Source organism: Neolamprologus brichardi, chromosome 11 (assembly GCF_056152115.1).
Source record: "Neolamprologus brichardi isolate AB-2024 chromosome 11, ASM5615211v1, whole genome shotgun sequence".
In the NCBI taxonomy this organism is placed as follows: domain Eukaryota; kingdom Metazoa; phylum Chordata; class Actinopteri; order Cichliformes; family Cichlidae; genus Neolamprologus; species Neolamprologus brichardi.
In genome coordinates, this window is record NC_142114.1 from 1,137,122 (window position 1) to 1,161,735 (window position 24,614).

At 41.2% G+C, this 24,614-nt stretch overlaps 1 protein-coding gene across 1 annotated transcript in view; it reads left to right on the forward strand.

The window, feature by feature from the left end:
• Positions 1-24,614, forward strand: part of LOC102783133 (dolichyl-diphosphooligosaccharide--protein glycosyltransferase subunit STT3B-like) — an 85,508-nt gene that overhangs the window by 57,666 nt on the left and 3,228 nt on the right. Inside the window, exons 6-12 of the mRNA XM_087847928.1 lie at positions 2,292-2,390; positions 2,826-2,972; positions 6,971-7,019; positions 7,843-7,997; positions 20,699-20,910; positions 22,154-22,341; positions 23,516-23,687. Coding sequence (XP_087704054.1) covers positions 2,292-2,390; positions 2,826-2,972; positions 6,971-7,019; positions 7,843-7,997; positions 20,699-20,910; positions 22,154-22,341; positions 23,516-23,687 — 1,022 coding nt within the window. The remainder of the gene's footprint in view (positions 1-2,291; positions 2,391-2,825; positions 2,973-6,970; positions 7,020-7,842; positions 7,998-20,698; positions 20,911-22,153; positions 22,342-23,515; positions 23,688-24,614) is intronic.

Genomic DNA, 24,614 nt, shown 5'->3' on the forward strand with positions numbered 1-24,614 from the left:
CAGTGGGGGGCTGATGTTTGATTCCTTTCTCATGAACAAATTGGTGCAGAACCCAACCGCCTCCCTCCACACCCCCCTACCCCACACTTCCCTTAGATGTGCTTTTTTGAGGCTCAAGTGGAAATTGGAATCCTTACTATTGTTACAGAGTGACAACCACATTATGTTTTCTCCTGGCGTACAGCAACAATTCACTTAATGTTCTATTTAAATACATCAACAGCTTAAACTAGCATTGTGCAGGACATCACTGTTTTCATCATTGATTCTTGTTTCCTGTCCATTCAGTCGGTTTGGTACAAGAAATCTTCTTTATGGATTCACTGCAAGTGTAGCCACGGTAAACATAGTTTAAAATATGTATGCCTCAAAGATATAAAGGCCTGGATGATCTGTCCTCCTCTTTTCAGATTAGGTCAAACTTGAGGTTATTTGACTCTAAAAATATCAAACAGTGTCTGGAGCAGGAACACGAAGATTTTGCTCCATAGAGCAGCATTAACAGCCACAAAGCTCTGAAGCTCTCCTGTCTCTGTCCCCAAGTGTTCCCTGGCCTAATTATTAAGTGCAGTCGAGGGGTGTACCTAAGGTGCAGTATAGAAAGCAAGACACACCCACACAGTAGGTTGTGGGTGATTATGTGCAGCTGCAGAGCCTACAATATCGTGACATGAAGCAGTAGTCGGTGATGGCAGACCACCAAACAAGCTTGGAGGAGAACGAGGCAAACCCCGATCGTCTTGTTGTTCTTAAATCAAATCAAATCAAATCAAATCACTTTTATTGTCACATCACATGTGCAGGTACACTGGTACAGTACATGTTCTCCAGTGTTAGTGAGGATTTTTACATTGTGGGCACACTTTGATCTTAAATGGGCCTGACCAGGGAAACTCTCCTTTCTGCCAGTGTAAAGAAGTTCAACTGCACATTTATTTCCTGAGATATCATAATATAAGATGGTGTGGATGGTCGTTGGGAGGTCTGTCCTACTAAACATTTGTCTGTTCAGTGGGCCAGTATTTGATTCTGGCCCACCGGCCTTATGTTTGACACCCCTGCCTTAAAATATTAAGCTCCTTCAAATAACCGATGTTGTGATCTGGAGCTGTACAAATAGAATATAGAAACAAGTATAGAAACATGAGTCGGATGGCTCTAGCAAGTGCACATTCTCAGCTTGTGTGTTAGCCTGTTGTTTCATTAGCTGTGTAGTCCAAGTTATTTTTTTTTATTAACTAGCTAACTAGGACTTGTTTGGAGGCTTTTATTCCTGAAGCTCTGTTTAAGTGCGTCTGATCCCTGAGCGCTCATTTGAAATGGTTTTCAGGTTTAGTCGACATATTTTACAGCCTGTTGTCTGGTTGTGCCGCTGACTCCCAAGTGTGTAAATCATTTGAACTCTTAAGTCGCTCTTACACTGTCATTCATAATTTAGGCTCAAAAGGCCTTTTTTGTTTCTTTCTTTTTCTTGTGTTCAGCGTCAAGGACTTTTCTGGGTTTGTTTGCAGCTCTTCTAAAATCACAAACGCCATTTCTTCTCAGGCTCCATCTTTCTTTGAATTGCAGTCATTCTGTTTCATTTATTCACATTACCAACACATTCCCCAAGTCTCTGGTAATTAGAAACACAGTAGCTGCCACAGATGCATTTGTGCATGTTAAACAGGAACATGTTTTTTTTTAAATTAAGATTAATGTGCCAAATGCAGTTCCTTCTGTCCATTTCAGGTTTTCTGTATGATGTAAATTATGTGCTGCCTCATGTGATGAAGTACTTACATCTGTGAGATCTGTACTGTGTTGTTTCTGCAGTGAAAGGTCATTCTGTCATTGTGAACGGCTCAAATGAAAGCCTCTGCTTACCCACTTCTTACACTGGAAGTTGCCCGGAGCGCACTGATTCCTAATGACACATAAAATACGTCGCAAATACAAAGTTTAGTTTCAGAGGAAAAATAAAAAAGGGGATGGGGTTTGATTAATAGCGGTTTGTTTTCAGCTGTGGTGGTTTGCAGTGCTGTAATGAGTATTTTGTGCAGCTGCATGGAATTTGTGGGACTGAGTTAAAATGAACTAAAATTATTGTATGATCAGTACAGTGAAGGATTCTGTCAGCAAATGTGGGGCTCAGAGGAACCGGATAGACTTTGCATGTACACGCTGCACTACTCATCTATTCATCAGTTGGCCAGTGTGCTGACTGGATTAGATTCAGACTGATGTGAGTGAAAGTAAACACACGTAACACTGTGCTCATCTGGTCTTAACTGGTTGTTTTCTTCCTGCAGCCTACAGCACTTTCTACATCATCGGCCTCATCCTGTCCATGCAGATCCCATTTGTGGGCTTTCAGCCAATCAGGACCAGTGAACACATGGCTGCAGCAGGTCAGTAACCAGTCACCTGGGGTAAGGGTGGAAAGTATTGTTGGAAGTCTGGAATATGTTTACTGCAAAGCTATGGAGCAAGTCAGGTTTTCTAACATTCAGCAGAATCATTTTTATACTTGCAAAAAAAAATCTGCACTACTCTCATACTTTGTCAAACACTGTACAGTATGCTAAAAGCTAGATTTCTACTGTGAAGGCTGAAGTGTAGATTGAATGCATGTCTTGCCTACGACGTTTGCTCATTTCCATGGAAGCATTTGCTTTGCGTGGTCTAAAAAAAGATGTAGTTATCTGCAGCTTTATTTTTACTTTGTCAGATACAACTTCTCATTTTGCTTCTCTTCTGGTGACTTTAAACAGTTCTGCATGTATTTTCTGGTTGTGTTTATTTCAGATCTTAAACCCAGTCTTGTTTGCACTGTGTCTCTGCAGGTGTGTTTGTGCTGCTACAGGTCTACGCCTTCCTGCAGTACCTAAAGGACAGACTGACCAGGCAGGAGTTCCAGACTCTCTTCTTCTTGGGAGTCTCTCTGGCTGCTGGAGTTGTTTTTCTCTCTGTCATCTATCTGACATACACAGGTTGGTTATCTATTAGAAGGCTGGTTGTTTTATTTGACAGTGTGTAGTAAAGATAGATAAATATGTGGCGAGAAGCAGAGAAATGACATGCAGTAAAGTTTAATCTACGTTTTTTTAGTGCTGAGAACATCCTATGTTATGTTAACGTTTTGGATATGCAGTCACTCCAGAAAGATTTGATAACATTGATGACCCTGGTCTAAATACTGTATCTTCCTATGGGAACGCTGCCCTGGTGTCACTGATCATGGAAGTTCCACTAACACCACCATGTGTGTCTGAAGGCAGAGCTCTATCCACTTTAACCCTTTAAAACCGGTCGGAGCGGGCATGCTCTGTTTTGCGTAACTATTTTTAAATCCCGGTAGCTCTGCAACCATGTGAGCTAGCGCAATAATTTTTTTTGCATATGAAACCAGAGGAGTTGTACTTACATCTTATGCCATCAGCTTGTCCTCGGTCACAGTTTCCTTCCACATATAGCTTTGCAAAAACTACATAAAAAGCGCTTGCAGCAACAAAAACATAATATTCCAGAAACACGCTTTGCCGATCCGATCAGCTGTTCATAACACTTCCTACATTGGATTAGACGTCAGCGCGAACTATCGCATGTCCGCCATGACCTACCCGAAACCGAAAGTGACGTCATTTTCGCGGAAATGTAGTTTTTTACCGTCCGGGCCTCAACGAGCCTATACTGGTGCTTTTAAAAGTTATGTTTGACTTTATGACTTTCTGTGTCGTTTCTGGGATGCTTAGGACTCATATTGCACTGCTGGAAATAGTTTATTTTGATGCATATGCTGCTTTTTTGCAAATTTGCACTATAATATTTATTTTCGTTTTCCTGCAGTATATAAAAATTGGTGTATTTCAAAAATAAAACTATGAAGACACTCAAAATAAATTTCCTGTGGTGGGAAACTATTTTGTGCAACTTTTTTGTATTTACAGTTTTGAGGGATAAGCCTCTTAAATTTCTCTAACTAGAAATATGTTACAAAAACGATTTTCAATTTCTTTGTAGTTTATTGCACTTTTTTGCAATTTATGTAATCACTATGCACTTAATTCATACATATTATTAAAATCTAGGCTGTAATGGTTGTATTGGTGTATAGCAACTTGAAATGCTCCCAAAAATGGCTCCACAGCATGTAAAAATATAATATAAGCTCTGGCGGACTTGGTTCTATGGTAGGTCTTAAAGGGTTAATGGCACTTGTTCACTTTTACAACAGTCTAAATCCAAACGGTGCCCATTCCTGATTGTCCATTCAGCCGTTTGTCCTCACAGGTGTCAATGCAGACTGTGAACATGGACCTTCTGCTGTCAGGATATACACGTTCCTGTGTAAATGATCATGCAGAGGCCAAAAAATCTCGGAAAATCTGCACAATATTTGGCTCCTGCTTAGTAAAGTATCAAAACACTAATAGTCTCACTTTATTTCCAAATCTTCTGGTTCTTTTTGGTGTTGCACTTGCAGGATTTTACTTGGATGTGCAGATTTTTGCTCTTTGCCTGGAGAGAGCTGTGACGGTGGTCTCAGTGGGCACTGGGACACAAACTGGACATAGAGACTCATCAGTGTAAAATTCTTTTAAAGCTTTGGGGTTTTTGCTCAAAAGTGATTTAACTAGCTTTTCCCAAGCTCATGCTTATATGCAGTGCAGTTTTACAACATTTTGCAGTTTGTGCTGGGAGTCGGGGCAGAATGTGTCATGCAGCTGCAGTCTTTGGCACATTTTCCCATAATTCAATTTTTCAATTCAATTCGATTTTATTTATATAGCGCCAAATCACAACAACAGTCGCCTCAAGGCGCTTAAATACATAGTGACAGCCTAATACAGTCTTGTTGTGTATTCCTTATGACTGCAGACTGTATACAAAGAGATGGATTTTTACACATACAATCCTATAATTACATAATATTTCTGTTTTCATGGTAAGACATGGTTATTAAGACTTGACAGAGGCTATTCTTGAGTTGGCTAGTCACTCAATTCCACGTGTGTGCAGCATTTAACGTATCTCCAAAGGGTAATGATGAGTCAGAACAGCATGGCGTTCGTCTGGGATTTTTCGTGAGCGGTATAAGGAAGTAATGTCCTGTTACACAGTCCATCGCTATTAGGGAAAAATAATGCTGTGAGAGAAACGACACAAGAACGACTGAGCAAACGTGATTGTGATGGCAATTTTCATGATGGAGCCTTTACTCTGTCAGAGATAATAGTTCTGCTTTCTACGCATGAATTGTAATCAGCACTAGAATGAAAGTGAATAGGCAGGTCATTCAGCTGTAAAATGCACTGCGCTGCACAGGTGAGCTTTTCTAAATCACTCTGTTCTGACACATCAGGGCTAAAAAATCTCTCACTATATCATTAGGCTGTCACTCTCCTCTGTGCCGCAGAGTGCTGTTGAAGCGCGTGGCATTGCACGGGGAAGTGGCTCTCTTACTTCATGGATCTCAGCTGGTGTGAATGGGATGGACAAAAAAGTTGGAACGCTTGTCTGTTCAGAAGAACCATTAAAAACAACCTCAAATGATCACACAGTTGAAATCAGTGCGTCTAACAGTCCTCTCAGAGCATTGTAATCTTGTTGAAAGGAGAAGCTGACCGCTAGGATGGATTCCGATTCACTAAGAAAGATGTAATGGACCAAAAACTGCATTGTAGTGTGATTGACTTGGCTTTATGCAGTTCCCCTGAAGGTACTTTTAGTTGCTTCACATGGCTTCACCGCATCAGATGGTTTCCAGTCCTCTGCAGAGATGTCGTTTTCCAAATCTTAGTTCCACACGTTTAGCTTTATAAACTTTGGATGTTATTTCTCTGTCAGTATAGTGAGTGAACATCTGTGTATAACTTTTTTTTAAAAGAAAATTTAAATGTATGCCTCAGTTTTTCAAAGGACTTTGACCTTAGAGTTTGAACAGTACAGATCTTAAATCTTTCGAGAGCCTAAACAAGACAAATGCATGTTCTTCAAATGTAACATCTGCCAAAGCCAGCATCATGTTTGTCTTTTTTAAGAAAACTGATACTTTACTTTGAATTGTGATCCCAGAAAAGATCGTAGGATCCTTAGATGAAATATTTAAAAGATGTGGACATGACTGGAGTGTAGTGGTTTACACGTTCGTCTAACAAGTGAAAGTTTCAGGAGCGGCATCTGGTTTAAAAATCTGTGAAATCACACATGCGGTGCTGCCCTCTGTGGTGACCCCCACTACAGAGGGAGCAGCAACTTTCCTTATTAAAATGTCACAGAAATATAATTTATAATTTAGTCATAAATTATAAGTATTTATTCTGGGGTCTTATGTAATCAAAGGCACTGTGCAGTTTCTTTATAGTGGGCTTACGCACGTCCTGTTATGTTACACATACTGTAAGTTTGATGGATGTGCAGAGACCCACCAACTTGCTGTTCAAACCTTCTTGCAGATGACAGCCAATCAGAAGCCAGGGTTTAAAAAAATGGGATGAATGTACAATAGATAAGGATTGATTTGACCTGTGAGTTATGCAAGTCTTTGACAAATGTGCTTTATTACTTTGTACTCGAAATCACCTGAACCTTTAGTGCCATTAGGTCTTCTTTGGATCCTGAGTGCAGGCCAGGTAATTACAGCCCTCATCTAAGGTCATTGAGATGCTTCGTGTAAAACAATGGCGCTCTCTGACTGGAATCAGTGAGACAATAGAAGCACCGATCTATTATCCGCATAGAGAAGGACCACCTGCTGGCTCTCTAACGGCGGTGATTAGTTTCCCTGCTCTCATTTATCATCGCACCGCCCACATCAGAGAGTAATTTCATGATCGATACATGCAGGAGGAGCGTAGCGAACCAATTAATTGTTCCACCGGTGTGTGACAGAATACACAGATCACTGACCGTCCACAGCCGTGTGTGGATGCTGGCCTGTTTGTTTTGGTGCACTTGTGAATATGGATGTTGTGTGTTTCTTTCTCAGGTTACATTGCTCCATGGAGTGGGCGTTTCTACTCACTCTGGGATACCGGGTAAGTCACTGAAACTCTGCAGTAGCACAGTTACTCATGCTGGGGATGCAGGTACGTTCAGTCAGTCAGTTTCACAGCAGATTTATTCCACACTGATTTACCATGAAAATCTCATTTATTCAGCTTTACTCCATCTCACAGCATGTGTGTTTTTGTGTGTTTTTGTTTGTTTTTTTTCCTCTCCCATGCAGAGAGACAAAAGTTCTCATTCAGTTGTAGAAATCACTGCACTTTTCAAGTAGCATCCTCACCTTTAAGCCAAATTAAATGCATTACAGCAAATGCTGTAGCCTTGCCTCTCCCCTCATTCTTGCTCCCAGAATTGTTTTTTTTTTTTTTTTTTGCCATTGGCGAATCAAGTCAGCACGTCATCCTGCCCCATCATAAAATGGCAACCAGATAATGCTCCCCTTCTCTGCTCTAAGATCTGGGCTTACAGAGAACTGCCAGACTGCAGCATCAGCTGTAAACTGCAAAACTCTCACTGAGTGAATGTGCACATGGGTGTGCGTATATGTGCGTTTGTACGTACATGCCTCAGTATTTTTTTTTAATTTTTTGGAAGGGTGTTAAGTTTTCTGCTGCAGTGCAGTAAAACTAATTGGGTCGCGCTCGGACCCAAGATAACTGACATCAGTCAAACCTGATTCTCTGTTGTCTGCATGAGCTCTCACATGTTCACCATCAACACAGTTGCTTTATTTTAGAGTGAGTCGGGTGGATGTTAACTGTTCTGATTGACAACAGTTCATATAGAGTTTATAGAGACCCCCTTTTTTCCACTTCCTTTTATTAACTGTTTTATTTCCTGCGCTCTTCACAGCTATGCTAAGATCCACATTCCAATCATCGCTTCGGTATCAGAGCACCAGCCCACCACCTGGGTGTCCTTCTTCTTTGATCTTCACATCCTCGTCTGCACCTTCCCAGCAGGCCTCTGGTTCTGCATAAAGAACATCAATGATGAACGTGTCTTTGGTAAGAACAGATTAAATATTTTTCTTCCCTAAAACGTGGAGCACTCCTCATGGCTTGCTCTTAGTGAAATGCTTTTGTGTGTTGGTTTAAAATGACTCTGTCTTCTGTCAGGATTATACAGCGTAATTTATTTGAAGTCAATCTTCTATTTTTGTTGCCACTTTTAAAGGAGACATATGGCTCATTAGCATTAATCTTTCCACAGAAACACTTAGAATAGACTCCTTTTTCACTTATTCTTGCAAACTTGGTGGCGCAGGTGATTGTGTTGATGCTAAAACCACCTGTTAGCCCTGAGTAACAGCTAATCTTGATCTCACCTGGTAATGGTGAGGGTAGGAGCTGTCTGAGCTGGTATAAAAGTCCAGCATCAAAGCAGCAACCAGAAAAGAAGCAAAATATTGGTGGATCTCTGCTCTTTATTTTTCATCCTCTGTCCGTCGTTACTGTTCTTGAGTCTGTTCAGAGCTCCTCCCGCTACCTAGCTAGCTAGCCTGGCCACCAGCCGTGTAATTGTAAGCTGTGCAGTTATCAAGTTATTGTTAGGATTGTTAAAAGGATGGGGAGTAAGAATATGCGGAGAGGTGCAGGAAGAAGACAGCAGAGTATACAGAAGGTGGATGTGCTCAGTAAACTGAGTAAAAGCAGCTCCAAAGGGAGCTACAGGATGTCCTCTAAGTTCTGTTGTCTTACGGTGATGTACTGTTGCATATTGCTGCACATGGGCTTTTGATGGTGTTGAGCTACAGATTTGTACAGTGCTGTGTATACGTTCACTTTCTGGTTACTGTACCTGCTGTTTACAGTGTTGTGTGACCACTGGAGGAAAAATATTTTCCCCTCACAATACACGTAAAGGTAAATGCACCCTTTTCTCTGCAGAGACTGTAAAAGTGTGATTGTGATGTATGCAGAACAGCAGTCAGTTATCCTCAGAGACGCATTCTTTCATCAGCACACACACACTTTACACATTACGCATAAATGAAAAGTTTGAGGTGAGTCCCATCTTTTTTCAGATTATCTCTAATTTTGTCTTCATGCGTGAGCTGTTTTGTTGAAGATGAAGAAACATTACAAGGACTGTGCCAAAGCGATAAAGAACAACTATAATAAGGTTCCATTATGCACTGGAGAGCCATCAATGTGTGTAGTGCTGTAACAGATGAGTTTTGATGGCTGGTTGGTAAAATAACCATCAAATCCCTTCTGGAAGCTTTTTAATCTCTTTCTCTTTGAGTGTTTCTGACACTGCAAACAATAAGAAATGCTAATCTGACAAATACATGCTAGCAGAGTGATGCAACTCTTAACAAGGCTGATTTAAGTATTTCAAATGTGGAGGCATTTCATCAAAGTCATTTAGAGAAGATGCCTCATGACAAAGAACTTAATATATTAATGTCATTTATGTAGCTCAAGTAAACATTGTCTCTTTTTAATAGGCTCATTTAATGTCCATCACCTTTGAATAGGAGCAGTCTTTTGACTTGAGGATGAGCGCTCACCCTAACGACACAGTTGCACAATATTCCTGACCTGAGTGCACCACAGTTTGCCTCCTGCTATTTATTCAGTCGATATCTGCAGGCTCACAAAGTCCAGTGAATGTGTGTTTTTTTACTTCTGTGGCTTCAGCAGCAAAGTTCTCAGTGAGGAGCAAACACTGTTCTTTAGTATTCACATCCAGAGCTGGCAAAAGTGCAGACATTCTGTACTTGAATAAAAGTACGAATACTACTGTTAAAAATACTCCAGTAAAAGTTCAGGTACTTATTCAACTTTTTTACTCAAGTAAAAGTAAAAAAGTACAGGCCTCTAAACAGGAACTTGAGTACAGTCAGGATAGGGCTGGGCAATATGGCCTAAAATTCATATCGCGATATAATTTCAAGCATGTGCGGTAACGATATATATCACGATATATTATTTTCTTCTGTATAACGTATTTTCCACACTATAAGGACTTAAAATCCTTTAATTTTCTCAAAAATCGAGAGTGATTTGGGCGTGCAGAAATCTGTTAAAAAATGTTTTAGTACAACTTTGGTAAGCCGCACTGCTTGATGGATTGTCAGAGCATTACGGCTAGTGATGGGATTTCCGGCTCTTTTTAGAGATCCGGCTCTTTCGGTTCGGCTCACTAAAACGAGCCGGGTCTCTCGGCTCCGAACCGGCTCTTCAGGTTGTTTTGTTGCTTTAATTAATTTATTATTAACAATAATATAAAATTATGCACAAAAGGAATTACTAACGTAAAAAAAATAGTTTTATTTATATATGTTTATATATAAATATATGCGGTGGCCCCTAGAGACAAAACACGTACAAACTCCAAAACACATTTCTAGCATGAACTGAACTTCCAAAGCAGAGCTACTAGATCACTTAAATTACACAATTGAAAGCATGTTTGTGTATTTATACACAGGCACTCATATATATTCAAAGAATTTAAAAACAATGTTCATTTACCTGTTACTACCACACACCAAATCCGGTCGTTGGAACTTGCTGGCTTGTGTAGCCACTAGGTAACAAAAGCTCAATACTGCACCTAGCATTCTGGAGCACTTCTGTTGACTTTTGTACGTGTTTTGAGTTTTTATGTGCTTCTGAGTTTTTACGTGCTTCGGAGTTTGTACGTGTTTTTACGTGTTTTGGAGTTTTTACGTGTTTTGGAGTTTGTACGTGCTTCAGGGTTTGTACGTGCTTCAGAGTTCGTACGTGATTTGAAGTTTGTACGTGCTTTGTCTGTAGGGGCCACCGTAAATATACTTTTATTTATTCACTCCACATAAAATGCAATAAATAAATCATATAATACAAAAATCAACTATTCACATTTCAACTTTTAACTATTTAAATTTTCAGCTTTTTCCTTTTACAAATTTAAAGTGAAACAACACAAAACGCTACAAACCACAACACAATTAAATATAAATTAAAATCTGAAAACAAAAAGAACATGCATATTCTCTGTCATATGGACCTGCATGAATAAACTTTCTGAATCCTTTATCATCTGCAACTGAAAATAGTTGTGGATGATTACTATACCTTTCTAATGTGACGTTGTTGTCCCTGGCTCTCTTTCTCTCCCTCTGGCTCTGTTCCTGTGCTACTGAGTGTAACTACCGCCCCTCCCCCCTTTTCCCAGCGTAAAGCACACGGCTCGCGTGTGGAGTGAAGCGAAAAAAAAAGGGCGAGAGAGGAGGGTGAGAGAAAGAAAAAAAAAAAAACCCACGTGACGGCTCGCGTCGTTCACGTCAAAGAACCGGCCAGCTCGCTAGTTTCCATCTAAACATGACATACCATGTTCTGACTGAGAGATTTTTGAAACTAATTAAAACGTACAGCTCTGCTACCACTTCCGACATAAATGAAGACAAAACTAAACAGCAGTGGCGTTTGCAGGGTTACTGAAGTTGGACTACCTGGTATACAATGTTGTGCTACGTGATTGCTAGCGACACAGCTATGTTAGCATAACATTAGCACAGTGAAGCTGGAGGATGAACGCCAACTTTTTTTCCACTCGATAAAAGTCATTAATGAATCAATGTTACGGAAGTGGAGGAAGCACAGTTTTTGGCTTTCTTCATATTTCAAAAGTGCTTCATCTCTTTGCTATGACTGTCGGCATATTTTGCAGATGATAATGGTTGTAGCCGCTGCGATGCTTTCGACCAAAACAGGCGCAGCTTGATGACATCATCAACATGCGCTATCGTGATAGAGCGATATAGTCAAAATCTCTATTGTTGGCCAAATTTATATCGTTTCTATCGTATATCGTTTATATCGCCCACCCCTAAGTCAGGAGTTAAAGTTGATTCAGCAGAGGTGTAATCCTAAAATCAGTTGTAATGGCTCAGTGTGGGGAAAAGAATCACACTCACAATCATTTCTATTGAGAACTTCAGTAGATTTTCTTAGTGTACAGGCTGTGATCAGCTGACCTGCTGCTCTTTGTGGATGTACACAACTCAATTCAACCAGATGTCAGCAGATGTTTCATGACTTGTCCTGGCTGAAGTCCATCCTCTAGGTATCTACACATCCTCTTTGTGTTGGATCAAGGACACGTCTAAAACCTGCAGGACACCGGCACCTAAGTCCTGGAGTTGCCTACCCCTGCTCTACACTGACAGTACGCCGTTTATGCTCTCTGTTTTCTAGATGGTATAAAGGTGGAATTCAGTGAATTCATCTGAGCAGCATCAACTAAAAATCCATATGAATCTCTGCTACACTTAATGTAACCTAACTCTGACCATAACCACAGTCACTGTGCACCAGCCACACACTGTTCTTTATTTTAAACCCATCGCAGTACCACAAACCTGGTTATCCTTCACTAACCTGCAGAGGATTGTTATGCAACTATTAAATAACACAGTTAGTCTGCCTTTAAATCTAAGCTCTCTTCTTCCTCTCCTGTCCTGTTTGTCTTATCTTTCTCCATCTCTGAGTGAAGTGTTGTGGAAGTTTTCCATTATAATAAAGCCTGCAGACAAGCAGTGAGTGGCTAACAATCTTTAACCACAAACAAAGAACAGAAAACCAATCTTGGTGGAGAGCCTGCACGATCGTGGGGCAGACGGTCAGCAGAGCCCTGAGCCCAGCATGGGTCTCAGTTAAATATCTTCTCCAGGAACAAAAGGCAGTACACAGCTGTTTCACACCTTAATAGGGATGCAACGATACCAATTTTTTCAAACTGATACGGTACCGATACTTGGATCTGAGTACTTGCCGATACAGAGTACAAAAACCGATACTTCTACCACACACACACACACACACACACATGCAATGAATTGGAAGACAGGTTTTATTTTATTCTCTGCCGATAATAAATAATATCTTACTAAAAATGACCACAAAAAAAATTTCAAGTGAAAAATAAGCACTTCTGTTAAATTATTGCAGAGTCTCCACATTGTAATTTAACAAAATATCACTCAACTATTGGCACTGTCTCGAGCTTTCAGAATAATAAATAAACACTTCTGTTTGGAATAAAATAAATACAAATTAGGTTTGAGAATAAAATAAACTTTTAAATTATTGCAGAGTGTCCATATTGTAAACAAACAAACAAAATAACGAAAGTATTTGGCATTGACGAACAAACTCCTCATCAGTCCACTGTGCCGTTAAACCAAGGACTGACATTGCGCACACACTGCTTGTCTTTACCTCTTCAGAAAGTTTTGGGACCATTATCTCCCTGATGTATGGGCGGTTGGGAATTTCATATCGCAGCTCGAGTATGCTGAGAAGAATCCTATGTTTTCCACGACTGGCATTGGCTGGTCATCCAGAGCGATAAAATGAGTCAGAGCCAAAACCTGAGTTAAAGTTGGCTGTTCCGGTCCACACTGCTGACATTTTGCTTAGCCTAGCTACAGCAGCCTCCAGTTTCTCTTTTTTATCTGGAGCCGCCAGTCTCACTCGCCTAACCCTGTGCTTGTTTAGCGCGGGATGTCCCCGTAGTGGCCAATCTAAAAAACTACAACAAAAATGACAAGCCACCCTCTGATTAATGAAATAAGTTAGTATCGGTTCATGGTATCGGTTAACTTTTACGAGTATGAGTACGCAAACATTTTACAGTATCGGCCCCGATACCCGATACCAGTATCGGTATCGGTGCATCCCGACACCGTAAGGTTCACACTCCCTTGCTACCTCCCAAACATGTGGAAGAGACAAAAGATTCTTCCGGTGGAGTTGTCTGCTTCCCCCAACTTCCTTACCAGACCCCCACCAACTGCATGAGTGTGAGAAGTGCTAAAATTCAGTGGCACCAAGGCATCATACAATAAAATAATGTGATTAATACATAAATAAAAGAAATTCTTATACAGAAGTTAGCTGTGCTGTGAAATACAGCAGCTGGAACTTTGGTTAGCAACACACATAAAATGTAAGGAGTAGAAAGTAAAAAGAAAAGTAAATACTAACGTAAAGTACAGATACCTGAAAAATGTACTTAAGTACAGTCATGAAGTCTTTGTACTTCATTGCTTCCCACCTCTGAGATCCAGTCAAATGCTCGAGTGCCCCTTCCTGAGATGTTGTTGACAGAGAAGAAAGCTTTCACTGTTGCACTCTGAAGGCTTTCATGTAACTGTCACTCAGGTGGAATTTGGGCTCTGGATAAATGAATATCACCCCAATCTGTCCCAGGTTTACTCATTGTTATTTTACAATTAAAAGCGCAATAAAACCTGTCACTCTAATGCAGGAACTCTCACTTTGGTAATATAGAGTGCATTACACTGGTGAGCATCAAGCTGCTAGTTGAGCAATAAAAGCACAGATTAAACTGCACTGGGCTTGATGGAGCTTTCAGTCACATCCTCTGCTCTCAGCTGGAGTTGAGATCATTCTTCCCCCAGTTGTTCTGCATTCTGCATTTTGTATGTTGTTCCCCATCAGTTTCTAATGAAATGCCCTTGTTATTGGAAAGAAAGGCACCACCACGCACAGGTATTATGTTAATTAAATCATTTATTATGCAGATCCTTGCTGGATCTATAAAAATACACATTCTGCCTTCTTATACATCTTTTTCTTTCAGTAGTACTAGCTCACAACTTACTTAGTTTTGAGATCCTTCGGTTATCAGCCTGCCCTGCTGTGGAGGGGATGGGAGACGTCTGCTTTGTTCCCAAAAGACATCCGATGGATCAGTCAGAGCTTATTGAGTCGTAACAACTCAGAATGATGACTGCTGTGGCTCATATAGTGACCCATTCCAGAGAGCCAGGGTGGAAAAGCCTGGCACAAACAATAAGTAAATACATTAAAAAAAAAACTTTGCTGCAAAGCTTCTTTTTGTGCCATGTTGCTAAGCTAGAATATAAGTGAAGTCTCTGGTCTCTGTCTGCACATGTGGAGTTGTATAGTACAAAACATCAGTGAGACATAATCTATTATCAGATCTAATTCTATCACAATTCTGGCACAGAGACATTTATTTGCTCTCATGTAGGGCTGCCACGATTAGTCGACTAGTCACGATTACGTCGACTATCAAAATCGTCGACGACTGATTTAAAAGTCGACGCGTCGTTTGGAGCTTTGTAAGATCCCAAAAGACGCAGGAATAAGTAGTAGGATTTAAGAGTGTAATAACGGACTAAAACAGAAGATGGCAGCACTGCACGTACAAGGATGCCAGCTGCCGTTAAACCCCGAAGAAGAAGAAGCTGTGTCCCAGAATTCATAGCGCAGCCCAGCTCAGTTTCCAACAATGGCGGCAGCTAGTTAGTTTTAATATTACTCTTATTATTCTTTCTGGGTCACAAAATAAACGTTTAACATATTTTCAGGCGAGAATGTAGCTGTGTAAACCTCAAATATCTGCTCAGTTTATCAAGACACCACATATTTTCAAAAGCGCTCCAACGTTTTCGGAGACGTCTGTTACCCACTAGCTCGATAGCTAGCCGGGGGCAAGCCTCACTAGAGCCCGTGAGAACACCGGACTCCCGGCAAATCCTTTTCAAACCCACTGCCGTCTTTCGCTACTCAGGTTAAACATATATAAGTCACTTAGATAACTTAAATGTTATTGTTTGGCTTTTTTTTGTATTTGATTTGTTCCTGAGTAAATCGGTTTGCCTGAGATTACAGTTATAGTTTTTACACAGCTGAATAAACATCAAGCAGACAGCTGATTATCAGAAGTGTGAGATGCTCGAGAATATACTCCCGTTATATTTTAGATAGCAAGGAGTTTATTAAACTTCACCGAAACAATCTGCAAATTTCATTAAAATTTAATAAACTATCATCTTGTCTTTATTTTTAGTTAGCACATACCTTAAACACTTAAAGCTGTAAGCTAATGATAGTTATATAAGAGCAGATGCTGCTGGTGCAAAAAGCTGTACGTCCAATGGATGATGATCTGATTAGTCGACTAATCGCAAAATTAATCGGTGACTAGTCGACTATCAAAATAATCGTTTGTGGCAGCCCTACTCTCATGTTGTTCTAGGTCTTGTGCATGTCTACATTTTCTCCAAGGACTCAGTCTTTCTCCCACTGTCCATGTGTGGATGCAACATGGATGAAGCGACTAAGGGTGTAAAATAATGGGTTGTATGAATATGGGTTAAAGGGTGAATATAGCTTGTAGTGTGTGGCGCTTTGAGTAGTCCCTAAGACTAGAAAACTGCTTGTAGTGCCAGCCTTTGCTCAGAGTTGGGCTTTGAGTAAGCAGACCCTGAGGTGAGATTGATTGGATTGTAAACTGTTTTTGGATTTACTCAAACATTGGAGAAACAAAATCAGTATGCAGTTACAGCAACAAGGGAATCGTAAGTAATCCTGTTTCTTTCTGCCTGTTTATATCAGACATTCTTAGCTTTCAGAGTAACAGAACAGCCTGATCTCCCTCTGTCAGGTGATGAAAACACAGTAACCATGTTCTCTGCACTCCAGCCGCTGTCACTCTGTATTTAGGATTTAGGAGTTTCATGGTTTGAGCATTATTTATCAGTATGAAATCATGCTGATGTGTTTATAACTAGCACAGTATCATCATTTCATAGGTACTGGTCATGTGAATGAGTGCAGTGAGTTGAAAAAGCAAAATGATACTTGGTTTAAAAGTGGTGATGTCCTGTTCAGGGCCTCTTTGTTCAGTGAATCTGCTATTTTTAGATTTCTAACTGGTTCCCTTCCCAGCTGAACTTCTGCGCTTTGCAGTTTCATCGCCAGCATTTAAAGCTCAAAGAGGAAACTTTAACTCCTGCTTCAGACTGACCACCTCGTGTGTTAGGCGTCTGCTGGTGATGAGAGCTTGCTCTGCAGCTGTGGCAGTTTCCAGTCAGTTTGGTGTCCAAGCCATTAAGGCGGCACATGAGGTCAGTAATGGAGGCAGGAGAATTCTTGTTTTCTTTGGCATTCAACGGAGTCTGTAACCTGAATTTGTTCCCCGGGGTGAGAACATCTGCTCGAGTTCGATCTGATGGCTGAAATGACCTGAGCTGTATTCACTGTATTCGCCTCCCTGACTCCTCATCTGCTTCCTCAAATTGAAAACATTCACAGGTTTGACAGCCTGGAGGAGGATCCAGTTTATTAACAGAGCCACAAGTACAAAGGGACTGAACGGTGCTTCCACTCAGTGATCGCCAAAGCAGCACTCAAAGTTGTCCACACATGCCCGAGAACATCTGGAAGAGAAGAGTGGCTAAGATTAATCTTTTTTTTTTTTCTTTTTTTTTTTAAATAGACTACTTCCTGAAAAACATTTTCACTTCAACTTAAGCAGAATCATGTGTGTATGTTGTATAACAGTTGTCCTGGAACAGCTAGCTCAGCAGTGTTTGTCATGTACATACAGTGTGTGAGCTCCACATATAATTATTCCTCAGCAGCAGTCATCGTGTGTGTTGTTGCCCTCTTCATGTTCATTTCTTCAGACTGCATCCCTTCTCCCTTGTCTCCTTTTCGGTTTCTCATTCTGCATCACTATCTTCTCCTGACATTATTGGGACTTTAGCACCTTGTTTTTGTTTTTTCTGCTAATTTGGATGCCGACCTGGTTCTAATGAATCTGTGTGCTGTGGTTACTTAATTAGAACTTTCTCATTTCAAAGTAAAGTCTACACAACCGTGAGCACTGGATACATTAATGATTAAACAGTTAACACTAAACTGATCGTGTCTCCTGTATCAGCATGAATATAGAGCATAGTTTGTGGTTGAGGTAAGAACATTTGCACAAAAGTAGTGTGTAAAATGGTGCAGATGTAGGAAATCGTTTTAATGAAGCTAGAAGGGACACTGTGAAAGCAAAACCCTCTGCCAAGGCCATTCTCCTTTCTTGCAGTTTTAATGTGTAAACTGCATTTGCACCAAAGATTTAATGGCTTCTTGTTTTGCCCACGTTCCACCCCTCCATCAAGGAGATCGAGCCTTGTTAGTTTTTGTGTAATCTTGCAGACAGAAAAACAAAAAGACACTGAACACATTAATTAGCCCTCTGCCTGAGCTCTCGACTTGGCAGAGAACTAATTTATCTTTTTGGATTCATTTATTCTTCTTGTTTGTTCATCGTGTCAACAAACACCTTTCAGAATCCAGCGGGGTCCCAAAGTCTGACAATCCATCCAGGAACCTGAAGTATTTATGCAGAGACAGATAGATATAGATATATATTTGTAGATATATAGATATATAGAGAGATATATATAGAGGGTGGGCCATTTATATGGATACACCGTAATAACATGGGAATGGTTGGTGATATTAAAGTCCTGTTTGTGGCACATTAATATATGTGAGGGGGCAAACTCCTCAAGATGGGTGGTGACCATGGTGGCCATTTAGAAGTCGGCCATCTTGGATACAACTTTTGTTTTTTCAATAGGAAGAGGGCCATGTGACACATCAAACTTATTGGTAATGTCACAAGAAAAACAATGGTGTGCTTGGTTTCAACGTAACTTTATTCTTTCATGAGTTATTTACAAGTTTCTCTTTGTTCACAGCCATTGATATGTCGAAGAGGTTAACACATGAGGAGCGGATCGAAATTGTGTTGATATCTGGTGAACGCAGTAACCGTCACATACTGTGTGTGTGTATATATAGATAGCGATATAGAGACATGATTCTGCAGTATTTCAAGGTTGGCTGTCACACTAAGAGAGATCAGTGCCCTTGACCAGCGTTAACTCATTTGTACAAAAGGTCTTGAGTTTATGCAGACTGTGGTCTTGTGTTGGCGTCTGCTCGCACAGCTCTGTGACTGCACAACGAGGCTGGGAATTCAGCACTTGCCTTAACAGCAATCGTATCCTCCTGAGAACAGATGAAAAAAGAATCTTCCCATTGAACTTTTTTTGTGATTTCCTGCCTCTCTGGAGATAACCGAGGCCACCCAAACACACCAGATATCAATGAAATTGTCCTCTATTTAGTACATCACATTACAGAGGACATGAATAGTCTGCTTCCCAGGAGGATATCTATGAGTCCAATGCTGATTGGTTGAAAATTTGGCAGGTAAGGGAATGACAGTGAAGTTCATTAGGAAGAGAAGGAACATTGCATGAGAAGCACAGACAATTCAATCCACTAAAGCAAAAATCTGCCTGACTGAGGGGCAGCTGTGACTCAGGTGGTAGTGCAGGTCATCTACCAATCGAATGGTTGGTGGGGATGCTGTCCTTGGAGTCATGGGCAGTATTTTTCTTCCTCCAAACACGGCGAGTTGAGTTGATGCCAAATAGCTCGATTTGGTCTCATCTGACCACAACACTTCACCCAGTCCTCCTCTGAACCATTGAGATGTTCAGTGGCAATCTTCAAACGTACATGTGCTTTCTTAAGCAGAAGGACTGCAGGATTTCAGTCCTTCATGGTTTAGTGTGTTACAACTGTTTTCATGGTGACTGTGGTCTTAGCTGCCTTGAGACTATTGACAAGTTCCTCCCGAGTAGTTCTGGGTTGGTTCCACAGCGTTCTCATTATCACTGAAACTCGATGAGGTGAGATCTTGCGTGGAGCTCCGGACCGAGGGAGATTGGCAGTTATTTTATGGTTCTTCCATTTGCAAATAATCATACCAACGATGGTGCTGCTTGGCGATGGTCTTGTAGCCCATTCCAGCCTTGTGTAGGTCCACAGTCTCGTCCCTGACATCCTCGGAAAGCTCTTTGGTCCTGGCTATGGTGCAGAGTTTGGAATCTGATGGATTGATTGCTTCTATGGACAGTTATCTTTTATACAGGTAACAAGTTAAGAAGGCTCCCACTGTCAGCTCGTTACCTGGATAAAATATACCTGGGAGCCAGAAATCTTGCTGATTGATGGGGATCAAATACTTATTTCATTCCTGAAAATGCAAATTTATACATTTTTTGAAATGCATTTTCCTGTTTTTTTTTTTTTTTTTTTTTTTAATTATTGTTCTGTCTCTCACTGTTCAAATAAACCGACCATTGAAATTATAGACAAAATCAGCTGAGGTTCAAATAACTTTTTCATTGACTGTACAAAGTGCATTATTTGTGACGGACTCTTTCAGAGGTGCTAATTTAACCGTTTTAGCATTGAAACTCACAACACCAGCCTCTTGCTTGCTTATATCATAGTTTTTGTTCCTGGTTGAGAAGAATGAAATCTCTGTTGCTGATATGGAAACATAAAAGATCGGGTTAGAGACCATCTTTCTCCTCCGGCTGGTTATTGCACTTTCCTCCTTGCACCACTTTGTTGTTTACTTGTTTCGCTGCTCCTCTCTCCCTTGGCAGTTTTTTTTGTTGCTCTCTACCTGTTCCCTCCTAATCACTCCACAGATAGGCTTTAATCTTTCACTCCATGAATAAAGCCACACATGCACATTTGGCTTTGTGTTTGATTTTGTGCTGTACTGGTCTTTCTGCTGTTCTGTTTCTTCTCATCTTGCTGTTCTTCCCCCCCCCACCCCCGTCTTTTGACCTCCTTTCCACCTATTAGTGAGGTTTACCCTGTAATAAACACAGAAAAGAAGTGCAGCCATTCAAGTGGCTATCAAAGAAGCAAATGCATTGCAGATGTAAAGTGACTTGGTCCCATTAAAGTGACTAAACATAGTTGAATGCAAAACTTAATGAAACTCGTCAAGTTTGGATTGTTGCATTGCGGTCACCTCTGACCTCCTTGTGTCTCTCTGCTTCTCGTCACAGTGGCCTTGTATGCTATCAGTGCCGTATATTTTGCCGGCGTGATGGTGCGCTTGATGCTGACTCTGACTCCGGTGGTGTGCATGCTGTCAGCCATCGCCTTCTCCAGCGTCTTTGAACACTACCTGGGCGATGACATGAAAAGGCAGAGCCCACCTGCAGAGGACAGCAGCGACGAGGACGACAGGAAGAATGCCGGCAACCTCTATGACAAGGTCAGGGGTCATCGTGTGTTCCCTGCACAAAATATCTTTACAGACTTTGCAGTCATTGTTTTGCTTAAAGGTACTACGCAGGAATAAAATGGCATTCCATCAATGGGTGGACATGATTGTAGTGTCACATGTCAGCCAGCACCACAAAGTCAAATATATTATAATCCACCATGCAGCATCTGTGTCAGTGTGATCATGACTGCAGTTCACTGCAACATCTGGAGTCATTTATAACAAGTCTCAAAAATTATGCAGAGAAACTTTAACACTTGCAGCTTCACAGCTTCATCGCCTGTAAGTTTTGTCGGGTGGAAACAGTTCTGTAAACTCTCTATTTAATAGCAGACAACACATCTGGCTACTAACTAGCTGTTGCACACAGTGAAAGCTTTTAAAGAAATTAATTTTTTTTTCAGGAATTTGTTCAAATCAAACTAGTGAAAGGGAAAATGAATGCTAACGCGTATTCATTCTAGCTGGGTGTGGAAATAAGCCGCTAAAATCCAAGGCTGCCACGAGCTGCGCTACACAAGTTTTTAATCAAATGCACAGCTTGATTTTTAACCTCTGTTGGAGTCATTGTGCTAAGATTAAATATATTTTTTAAACGTGAACTAAATGCTTCAGAGTGGGATGAACTAGTGTAGTAGAAATAAGGATTATTTTGGATTGTGTATCATGCAGAGAATCAAACTAAAGAGCTGGAAATGATCACGAGTCTCTTTTAATTGTCGTGTGACCTTGCTCGTTTTAGAGTTCAAAGCTTGAGTCAGATATGAGGCATGAAAATAGGAGCAGAATAAATCACCGTTTAAAAAACCCCAAAACAAGTTCTGTCCTAGTCCCTGTGTGTGCACCACTTGCTGGATGGATCAGAGGGTAAAAGTTTACGGGAAACATTTATCATAAAAAGTTTGAAGTGACAACACTGCAGTTTGTAGCTGTTACGCTCCTCCTCCCCCTTTAACCTTTCAGGAGAAACAAAGAGAACTCACGTCCAATGTTTTCCTCATCCTTCTGCTGCTTTTCCTCCAAATCGATACGTGGGGAATAATGCATCACAGGTCTGCTGAAGGGTGCTGTTAAATGTCACGCTATAAAAGCGCTACAACAGTTAATTGTCTGCCTGAGAATTCTCTGCGAGGACTATTAAATAACCCTCTAGTACATTAGCAGCTTGTTTGGACAGCGAACATGTCCTGATGGAGTTTCAGTAACCTTTACCTCGGCTTCTCCCCGGCAGGCGGGGAAGGTACGCAAACACGTGTCGGAGCAAGAGAAGGCGGAGGAGGGCCTCGGCCCCAACATCAAGTCCATAGTCACCATGCTGATGCTGATGCTGCTCATGATGTTTGCCGTCCACTGCACCTGGGTCACCAGCAACGCCTACTCCAGCCCCAGTGTGGTGCTGGCATCGTACAACCACGATGGGTAAGGACTCTGGTTTAGCAGGAGCTCTGTGATTGGAGGAACTATTCTGTGTGTTTGAGCTGTTTACAACAGAGCTGAGAGTATCCTTGAACAGTTGGCCCCTCTATAAAGGGTCAGTCCACTGAAATTACATATTTTTTCCCCTCCATGCTGTAACTGTGCATTTAGAGATCTGCCCCTGACATTTCTACCCTCGCTCTAATGTACGAGCACGGTTTGCACCTCTTACAGCAGTGACATTTAAAAATCCAACAGCAGCTTCTCTACACAGACCACGCTGTCATCATGTTTTCAATGAGGTTACTCTCTATTTTGTGTCTTTCAGTTCTGTGGGCTTAAGTGGATTACAACATTTAGCTCCACATGATGCTTCCTACCAGATGTGCTGTGTTTTTATGTTTTTTTTTTTTTAAAGTTCTGTTTGATGAAACTGTTCACTTCATGCTTTAAATGAATAGAGGCGGTCTTAATCCACACCAAAGCTCCTTGCTCAGCGGCTCCATGCTGCCACTCCTCTCTGCAGATATCAGAAAACACTGTAGCAGAGTGCTGCACACTCGGTGGAACAGACTGCCGTCAAACGGAAACTGTCAGGCACATTCTGGTTCCTGAGGCAAAGATTTAAAAGAGGGACCCATCCAGCGTGTACTTATTTCCTGTCAGAGTTGATGCTGTTACAGTGATGGATGCTCATTATTATTTTAGAGTTCTTACCTTAAAATATAAAGTGCCTTGAGGCAACTGTTGTCAATAAAATTTAATTGAATTCATATTAAACATGGTCAAGGTTTCAAATAATTATGGCTGGTGTATATACCAGTAACCCCTGTGAGCCGAAAGCTCAGGCTACTCTAACCACTGAGTTTGTTTTTTACACGTGGTCCTGCATCATGTCCCTAACATGTTTATCTTGAGTCCATGGCTCTGAGTGTGAGCATGTACCTGCTGTTTTCAAGGGGCAGCCAATCAGAAGAGTTCTTAAAAGCACTAGTATCAGACAGAGGATTAATGGGCCACACCAAGCCCTGCATACGATCAATAAGGATTATTCTCAATTACGGATCAGGCAAAGCTAATTTAATTAAGTTATAAAATAAATGTAATCAGCTGGAAACGCGTATGCTTAGGCCCAACATCACAGGAGTATTAACACATCTGCAACTGTCCCCAACAGCTCCCGTAACATCCTGGACGATTTCAGGGAGGCCTACTATTGGCTGAGGCAGAACACGGACGAGCACGCCAGAGTGATGTCGTGGTGGGACTACGGCTACCAGATAGCAGGCATGGCCAACAGGACCACGCTGGTTGACAACAACACATGGAACAACAGTCATATAGCACTGGTGAGAGCTGATCTGCCCGTTCGCCTTTCTCTCCTGTCCCAGGTTTGGAAAAGCTGGTTTGAGTTTAACCTTTTAAGTCTGAGCCATGGAATGATTGCCAGGAAATTCTAATCCGGGTTGAAGGGTCATTCCCAGAGTTTACACTTCTGCTTGGTCGTGTGTTTGCAGAGGAGTGTTGTCAGAAATGCGTTCACTGCCTTGTCTTGTTTTACTCGTGTGTTTCCGACTGCTTTTCTCTTACCCTTCTTTTTCTGATGGTTGCTTAGTTACACAACTTCTGTGTAGCGCCCTGAGTATTGATGTGTTGCCTTGGTGTATGACACCACCAAGTGGACACAACTGCATCACTTCACTGCACTGCAAAACCCTAAGAGAGCTTAATACTGTACGTGTGAAAGAGGCACTCCATAGATTCAGTGCTGCACCGCTACAAAGACGCACTGAGGATGGAGATTTAAATCAAAGCAGCAAAACCTGACTTACTCCTCGAGTCAGTTACCTAAAACCTGAGTCACCTAACAGTTTCTCTAACTGGAAATGGGTTATTGATAAGAAAGAACTAAGTTCAAACCATTTAAATAGCTGACTTTGTGGATTGCATCCATGTGTTCCAGAGCACAGACACACAACTATTATTTTTTTAATAATAAAAACAGACCTTAAATGATCTGTATTACAAGATAAACAAGTACGAGTATGAAGCTATACAGCATGGGCGTGTGATGCCCAGAGCGAGCTCTGCTGTGAAAAACAAGGAACAACAACAATATCTTTTCCTCAACAACAGCCCATGAGGGACCTGGAGTGCATGAAGCTTTTATCACTTGCTTATTCATTATTCAGTAAGAGCAGTTAAGGTTTCACAGCCCTGCTGTCTACTGACCAAAACCCAGAGCATTTCCACTCGAGGTCACTCTGGGTTGTGAA